The 8779-nt window shown below is 35.0% G+C and overlaps 1 protein-coding gene across 4 annotated transcripts; it reads right to left on the reverse strand.

Moving 5' to 3' along the window:
- Window positions 1-3653: 3653 nt before the first annotated feature.
- Window positions 3654-8448, reverse strand: PIN3B (auxin efflux carrier component 3b). Of its 4 annotated transcripts, XM_006605306.4 has the most exons (8): window positions 6978-8448; window positions 6719-6943; window positions 6507-6534; window positions 6205-6463; window positions 5959-6044; window positions 4919-5076; window positions 4449-4525; window positions 3654-4343 (listed from the first exon to the last, which is right to left on the reverse strand). In XM_006605306.4, exons 1-8 carry the CDS (start codon window positions 8040-8042, stop codon window positions 4277-4279), a joined length of 1965 nt encoding a protein of 654 aa, XP_006605369.1. In that variant the 5' UTR covers window positions 8043-8448; the 3' UTR covers window positions 3654-4276. The 4 variants fall into 4 exon arrangements, 3 of the variants coding, with proteins under 3 accessions (XP_006605369.1, XP_006605368.1, NP_001267527.1); XM_006605305.4 differs by lacking the exon at window positions 6507-6534 and having other exon boundaries at window positions 6205-6487; window positions 6719-8431; NM_001280598.1 differs by lacking the exon at window positions 6507-6534 and having other exon boundaries at window positions 4277-4343; window positions 6205-6493; window positions 6719-8042.
- Between the last annotated feature and the right edge of the window lie 331 nt (window positions 8449-8779).

Genomic DNA, 8779 nt, shown 5'->3' on the forward strand with positions numbered 1-8779 from the left:
TATCTTTAATTCTCATCACATCATTTGTCATATATTTTATTTCTCTTTCTAATTTTTTAGGAGTACATAAAGGTAAAAATAGATCATGCAGTTCAATCGGGACCTATGACTTAACCAAAATTAGGCTTAGGCCAGACCGAGGTATTTTTAGAAAACAAAGTAAGTCAAAGCTTTTATTAATAACCAACACGACCCATGCAATTAAAAATGTTAGGTTCTTAGCCATTCAAAATGTATGTTAAGCCTAACAGGTACTATTTAAGTAAACCTAAAAAAATACTTGTTACTATTATTATATATTAAATTTGTTATAATGTATATAAATTTTATATTTATTTATCTTTTTAAATTTTAAGTATGTTGACCTACTTAAACAGGTAAACCTAAACTTCTAAATTTATAGAAAGATGAATTTATATCCTATTCAGAAGTCGTATCGCAAAATATGTTTTTAAATATCAATATATATTTGGTTTGATGGAAATTGGAGTTGACTTCTTAGTAAAATTTTAGATTCAAGTCTTATAAATAAAAAAATGTAATTAAAAAAAAGATATTTCACTAAAAATGATCAACTAAAATTTCTAAAATATATTATTCATAAAAAAAACAATAAATATATAGAATAACATGATAACAAAATACAATATGGTTTTAAATAAATTATCATATATCTCTTATATTAAACTTTAATAAAAAAAATATCATATAAACACGTTAGACTTGAATCTTAAAAATTCTAATATACATTTTTTTTTCTTCACGAAAGAATAATATATTATAAATATAGGAGTACCAGAAGTACTCAAGATGAATACAATAATAAGCTATAGCTAGCTCCTAATGTGTTTGGTTAGCTAATATTTACACTCACAATGAAGAAAATAAATACCAACTAACCAAAATAATAAGAGGCTTAACATCCCTTGATAGCATAACATCTATGTCCCATCCTTCCTAAGTATCCCAAAATAATTACAAATCAAATATGCTTTAACTATTAATTAAATATAGTAGCAAGTAAATTAACATTCTGTGAACAGTAATGAGGTTATGCATGCTCCTGGTGATACTATCTATTGAGTGAAAGAATAATTAAAACTTTTGTTTTTCCAACTAAGCCAAGACCATGTTGTGAAAACTGTTCTTTGCATTAAGTTTTGAGCTTCAAATACTCCTCCTTTAAATATGAACACATTCCTTTATGTTGTGATAATTTTCCTTATAGTATATATCCTTCCTTAGAAGAAAAAAAACAAGGAGGAAGGGAGTAACGACAATTTACAAACGAGTCATGTAGAAAACTCGCATGACAAACATTTACAGTAAATGGTAGATGATGGCCCAAATATAATACGACCTTTTTTGTTGCTACCTACGTGACATCTTCTTCTATAAAAAAAAAAAAAAACAAAGGAAAACAAAACGTGGCATCTTCAGATCTTCTACTGTTTCTTATGACTTATTTAATTTTAAACACACGTGTCAGTGTCACTTAAACATTTCCCGCCAAATTATGATCATTTTGGTCAATTTATTTATCTTATTTTCAACTTTTCCGATAGAGAATGTTGAACTTTTACAATATACTTGACCGTGTTTATTGAATTTCCTTCCTTTAAAATATAAAAGAATAACAAATAATCACATTAATAAAAAAATTAATTGCTACTATTTTAATATATTTATAATTTTTAATTATAATTAATTAAAATTACTTATTTTATCATCTACTGTGAATTTTCACTTTAAAATAATAAATGCCGAAGTCAATAATGAAATTTCACATAACCAAACTTCTTTTAAGTTATGACATTTAGATATCGATCTTTATATCTTTTGATACGTTTCACATGATACTAAAAACTAATATTCATTTAAATTAACTATACGGGGAAATAAAGTCATATCATCATTATTATTATTAGTTGAAAACATACACTATATGCCTCAACTACTAATTTCTTCTATTTTTTAATTTTAAATTAAAAATAAAAATAATTAAAAGATATAGATAACTATTATATTGGAGGAGTTATTTTTTAAATACTTGTTTAATTTAAAGGTGATTTATAAAATTAGTTAGAAGAAAACATGATTTAAGAAAATGTGTACACCAAATAATATTTTTTATTAATTGTTACAAATTATTATTATTATTACTAGTTGGAAACAGGCACTTTGTGCCTCAACTATTAATTTATTTTTATTTTTTAATTTTAAATTAAAGATAAAAAATAATTTAAAGATGTAAATTTGACACTTTGGAGGAGTTATTTTTTTATATTAACTGTTTGATTCAAAAGTGATTTTTAGAATTAGTAAAACAACAAAATGGTCTAAAATATATAACATTAATAATTATATATATATATATATATATATATATATATATATATATATATTATCAATAAGTAATAAAATCAGATGAATATCTGTGCAGTACACGAAAAAAAATGAATATATGCACAAACAACATGATTAATTATGTGGGTCTTCCTCATTAATAGAATGCTTAGTTATAACTCAACATTCCTTATATTTCAGCTTAAAATTTTAGCTATCATATACAAAGAATAAAATAGTGGAAGTACAAATTTCCAATGACTTTATTATTTGATCTTCATCATAAACACCCTCTCAACTTTAAGGGAGGCACTGCATTTTTCTCATTATAAACCTAGTAGACGCCTACTATCCTTTATATGCGCCAGTTTGAGATAACGATTTTTTGTTTTTTGTTTTCTTCCCCCCTTACAACTGTCACCATATGAAAATAATTGAACGACCCATAGGGGATGATTGAATTGGACGTGGGAATGGGATGATATGAGTTTGAAGTGCCATCATTTTCCTGGTAAAAATAAGTTGAGTGCTGACCAGCCCACCTCCACTCTCAGGCTATAGCTTAAACTCTTGATAAAGGTACTGACTACGAGTTACTAGCTAGTTAGGGTTGTGGGTACATCACTACCCAAAAAGCACAAATAAAAGTTTTGTGCCATTTAACTCTTTCTTTCTGTTTTAATAACAAAATTAAAATGAATTGGATCTCGAAAACTTGAAGAGTTTAGAAGTATTTACAAATTATTCATTCATAAAATATTCGACTCATAGTAAATTTGAACTCAAATCTTTTACCGTGCATGTTTAGTTTAACTTCAATAACGCAAGTATTGCTAAATTTCCACTTTCAAATTAAGGAAAGATGGAGAAGTAATAAACCAATTTTCACTTATAGCTATGTTGATATGCGGATCAGATACATTTAAAATATAAGTCTGATTCTCACCAACTGAATAAATTTTTGTGCTCTTAATTCTACTTCAATTTTTTTTTTCTTTATAGAAAAATTGTATGTATTTTTTCTTTCCAACAACCATCACTCAACTTCAGAGGAAAAGTACATAATCCCCACTCAGTAGACGACGATGTTCTGAAAGTTCAACTCTCAGTCTCATGGTCCCATCTTTATCCCAGGGTCTGCCCCTCTTTACGCCAGAAAAATAACGAAGATGACTTTTTGCTCTTTTCACTTCATCAGATTAAAAAAAATACTAAACAAATAACGTGACTAAGGAAAGACGACAAACGCAAATAATTGCGGGATCCGCGGATGGTCAAAGACAAAAACACCCATATAATAATAATAATAATAATAATAATAATAATAATAATAATAATTGAAGTAAACAAATGACTAAACAAAACTAAAAAATAATCAAAAAAAAAAATTTCGCTTATATTCCACCCCTACCCAATTGCTAAGCTATCTTTGTTATTTGATGACACAAACATGACTTTTTCTAATTAATAAAAATTTACAATGCAGATACGGAGGGAACCATTTCTAGATTTCATTGTGAGCCTTTCCCCTGTTTTCCTCTGCTATGTCTCCCATTTCAGGTACTTGTTGCAATCTCTCAGCTGTTGAAAACTGCGTGTATTTTGGACTTTTGATAGGGGGATTAGAATTATGGGGATTTGGGCCAATTGGGTCATTTTTTTTTCTGAAATTCCAAAAAATCTGGAAACTCTAATCAAGGATCTCTCCTCTCTTTTAAGGATATACTAGTTTGTGGTTTTTGTTGTTCTTCTCCCACCACTCAGAAAAAATCCACATCCCTTGTTATTAATAACAGCATAATCAATCCACTGTGGTCACCACCAGGCATGCATGTTAACTCCCAAAGTATAAAAAGGTTCAAAGGGTCATTCATTCATTCATTCATTGATTTGGGTCCTGGTATGTTGGCTATACTACTGCATAGATATTTTACAAACCAAGTAATATGTAGTAGAGTAGAGTAATTGGTAGTGCTATCAACATCCCAAATATAACCCTGCAATCAAATTTTCAAAATTCAGAAAAAAGGGCCAATTTCCAATTTTGTTACTTAAGAGAAAGAAAGAGAAACAACGTAAACTAAGAAAGTTTAGTTACTCACGCTGTACTAAGAATGGCTGGGTGGACGTTGTACTCCTTAGCAAACACAAATGGAACAATCCCTTGTGGTAGTGCAGCCTATGTTCAAGAATAGGTGCATATCCGTAAGCTAACACCCCAAATCTTTTTCTTTAAATAATATTTAACAGGTATAATCACATTAAAATTTCATATAAGATATGCTAGTAATAACCCTTTTGAACACACTCAACATTGTTGATTAAAAAATAAAATTCTTTAAAGTTTAAAATTTTATGAATTACACTATTTATTTAATTAGTTGTATTAGCGATATATATTGGTACCACTCTTCTATGTTAGAATGTATAGAACCAAAGTGTTCTTAAATATTCAAAATCTCTAACTTTGACTGTGGCATTCCAAGATATTAAATTAAAGTAATTTACACACGCAAGTAAGGATAAACAGTTTCCTATTAATCAAACATGATTACATGTCAAGGTTGATTACCTGAACAATAGCTACACGTAAGAGGGTGCCACGTAGGCCAACAGCGATGGAAGCTGCTGCCATGACGGCGGGACCTGTGAGGAATCGAACAGCCATGGCAAATGTTGCAACAGAGTTCCCACATGCAATTATCTTAGGTTGAAGAGCCATGAACAGACCTACAAGCACCAAACCCACAATCACAACTTTTTTTATTTGTAAGAAATCTAAAACAGTCAACATAAAATTTATAAGCGTCCAAGTTAAGTAATTGAATTAAACCTTCTGAATTACTCCTCAATCTCATATTAGCTAAAAGGGTAAAAGGTGAAAAAAATATATAAGGCATCTAAAATTTACAGTCTTGGAATAATGGGGAAAAAATGCTTTTAAGTTTGATGTATGAAAAGATATTTGTAGTACTGCTTGATTCGTCTAAATCAACTACCTTTGCCTAATTTGGGTCCAAAAATGGTACCGGTGGTCCCCACCACCGCCCTGGACCGCACAGCCACGTTGTTCAAGACCAGACCCCACATGTCGGGGACATTGCACTGTCACTTATGCAATCCCCATACTATCGTCTAGTGAACAACATCATCTGCTTCTTGTGTTATTATGTGGTAACAAACTACAATATACAATGGACGGTCATCAGTTGCTTATTACTTGCTTTCCCCCAAATCCTTACTTTTCATAGATTCATCACACTGTCACATTCAATCAAGTGCCGGTGTACCCCGTTCATCTCATTGTGATGCCATTTTTCAACCAAACTATAACACAAATATTAAAATATTTAACAATAATTTACATATTTGATTTAATATATTTTTTAAAATTAAAAGTACAAGAAAAATATTTGAACAAAACCATTTAAGTGCTATCACACATGATGATTAGCAGTTTCTCGGTCTATTCAGTGTACGTTTTTACACTAGAAAAGGGGGTTATCATAAAGAAGGCTGTTTTAGTGAAAAAAGGAAAGGAATTACAAATAAAGGGGGAATGAAATTACTGGGAGAGCAAGAATTTGGGGAAATTATTGCACGACCACTTACCCAAGCTGAACATAGCCATTCCAAGACCAGCATCAGACAGTATGGAGATTGATTTCTCTATTATTTTGGGCATTTGCACATGCCACCTGCAATGAATTAATTTAATAATGATATATCAGACCTTCGTCAACAACAAATTATAAACACCACCCTACACAGTAATCAACAAAACCCTAAAAGTCAAAACCATGTCAAAAAATTGGCCACAATCATCGTCGTCTCAGATTGACTTTAATTTTTACTTACCTAAACGCCACGAGGGACCATATGACACCAATGAGGCTAGAGTAAGTGTTGGGGTTGCGGATAAGCTTCCTCCACACCATAATCAGTATGAGACGAGTCATCACACTCGCCGGAGGCATGTGTTTTCCGGCAACGGCAACGGCGGATTTCGGGTGTAGCTCCGCCGTTGAACTTGAACCAAGCTTGTTTAAACCACCGGGTCCTGCTTTTTCTCCCTCTTCATCTGCTTGTTCTCCTTCTTTACCTGGAAATTTCAATTCTTCACCACCAAACTCTCCTTCTGCTGCAGCTTCATTTCCAACCAACAATCACCCAAATCAAAATCATTTCCTCAAAATTAAGAAAAAAGGACCAAATTTAAACTCAGTTCTAGAAGTACTTGGAGTGTTGTTAACTTGTTATCCAATCAGAAACTCCAATTCTAATTGTTTTCTGTGTTGTTCTGACAAGAAAACAGAATTGAAAGTACTTAAAGGAATTGCATCTAAGTTTTGTAAAATGAAGAATATAGTACCTTTGTTGGTTTCTCCATTTTGAGGGTGGTCATCAGCAACCAACATCCTAATCTCCTTGGCCCCTTGTTCTGAGCGACCGGATTGATCAGACGCTCCGAAATCAGCCCCACTAAACACGTGGAGGCCGCCGGCTTCGGAGACCGGCGACGTGCTGGAGCTCCACACAAACATGTGAAGCTCCTTAGCATCGTGGTTGGCTTTGTTCCCACTGTTGGTAGGTTGAGCTACTTGAGGTTGAGGAGGAGGAGCAACTTGAGCTTGAATCTGTGGCTGAGGCTGAGGCTGAGGCTGTGTCTGCGAATTCTTGCTCACACTCTTCGTTAACCCGGAAGAAGAGAATTCCGGATTGGGAGCCGGATATGCCGCCGGCACTGTCTGCACGGCGGGATAGAACCCGAACCTCGGGGAGCTGATGGCCTGCTGCTGCTGCTGCGTGGTTGCAGCAGCAGGCGCACCGTTCTCCTCGAAGTTCGAGGGGCGCGGTGTGACCCCGCGTGACGTGGACTGCACGGAGTACAAATCCGCGGCACCAAAATTAGAATGCCTCGGCGCGTACCCCATCATGGAGTAAAAATCCGCGTGGTTGAAGTTGGAGCCACGTGGCGTGGGGTTACGCGACGAGCTGAGGCTGTAAATCTCCGCGCCGGTGAGGTTAGAGGGCCGCGGAGTCATCATAAAGGACCTTCTAGATGCATTCGACTTCCTAACCGTCACGTGAAGCTTCCCATCATCGCCGACTTCGGCATCCGTTTCCAGAAAATCCCTTCCATCGAGCGAAACGACGTCGGAATCAACCTTGAAAGAAACTATAGAAGCAGCGGTTTCTGGAAACTGTTCCATTATAAGAAGCTTCGCGCCGCGGTACTCGAAGAGGAAGAGGAGGAGCGTGTACCAGATGATGCACTGCAGCACCACCACCTGCACCATCAATAAGCCGGAGTATTCGCCGTACATGGCGATGAGCAGCGGGATTCCCATCACGAGCGTGTTCGGCAATGTGGAGAGGGAGAAAATGGTAATCATCCACTCCAGGCTCCCGTTGGCGGAGAAGTTCGTCCAGATTGCGAGGGCGAAGAGCATGATGATCTTCTGGAGCGTGTCCGCAGCGATGAACCGGAAGTTCATCGCGTAGGGATTGTTCAAGGAGATGAAGTGAAACGAAAGGAGCGGAACGGCGAAGATCGCGACGAAGCGGTTTATGCCGGAGCATTGGTCCGGCGAGAATATCTTCCACCACCGCACCGAGCCGTACGCTAAGATCATCGCCACGTACAGCGGAATCACCGCCGACATCACCGTGTAGAAATCTCCCCAGGTTATCATTTTCCCCTTTCTCTTAATTTCTCAAAAAAAAAAATGGAAAAAGCTTTGCTAACTTCCTAGTTGGATGGCATAAGAGAGAAAATGAAGAGCATAAACAAGGGTAAATTGGGAAGAAAATGAGAAAATATGTAAACGAGAAAACCGTTACTTAACTAACTGGTCTGAGAAGGGATATATGTCTCTCTGCAAAGGTTTATACACTGCAGTGTTTCTGAATTTGCTGATGAAGTGTTAAGAGAGAGAGAGAGAGAGAGAGAGAGAGAGAGAGGGAATCTTTGGAAGGCAAGGGTTTAGTTTAGTTTTAGCTTAGGCTGTACATATATAGACCTAGGGGAATAGGGTCATATATAGAAGGAGAAGAGGTGGATATATATGTATAAAACTATCTATTTTACCTATTTATATACTCATGGTGAGAAAAAAGGACTATAATTATATGATTAGTTTTATGATAATATGCAGATGAGCTTTTTTTCTCTCTTTTTTATTGTTTTCTTTTATTTGAGTGTCAATGAAAAAGGGGAAAGAGGTGAATGAGTTTAGGGGGATTGGGGGGGACCACTAGGGAACAGTGTGAAGTTAGGTTAGGAAGTGACCGCTTGCTGTGGTTAAGTTAACTCAACATGGGTTAAGCTAAAGGTAAAGTTGCAATAGAGTGATGGACCATGTGGTGGGGAAGAATGCGTATGGATTTTCGGTGACGTGGGAGCTCTAATGCTTCTTTTTTCCCTTTCCGT

This window comes from Glycine max, chromosome 20, assembly GCF_000004515.6.
Source record: "Glycine max cultivar Williams 82 chromosome 20, Glycine_max_v4.0, whole genome shotgun sequence".
Lineage (NCBI taxonomy): Eukaryota > Viridiplantae > Streptophyta > Magnoliopsida > Fabales > Fabaceae > Glycine > Glycine max.

Coding starts and splice junctions, on each gene's coding strand:
- PIN3B (NM_001280598.1), bottom strand. CDS start 8,042: ATGATAACCTGGGGAGATTTCTACACGGTGATGTCGGCGGTGATTCCG. Junction 6,045..6,204: donor TGGTCCCTCGTGGCGTTTAG/GTAAGTAAAAAT, acceptor AATTCATTGCAG/GTGGCATGTGCAAATGCCCA. Junction 4,344..4,448: donor CCAGCCATTCTTAGTACAGC/GTGAGTAACTAA, acceptor ATTTGATTGCAG/GGTTATATTTGGGATGTTGA.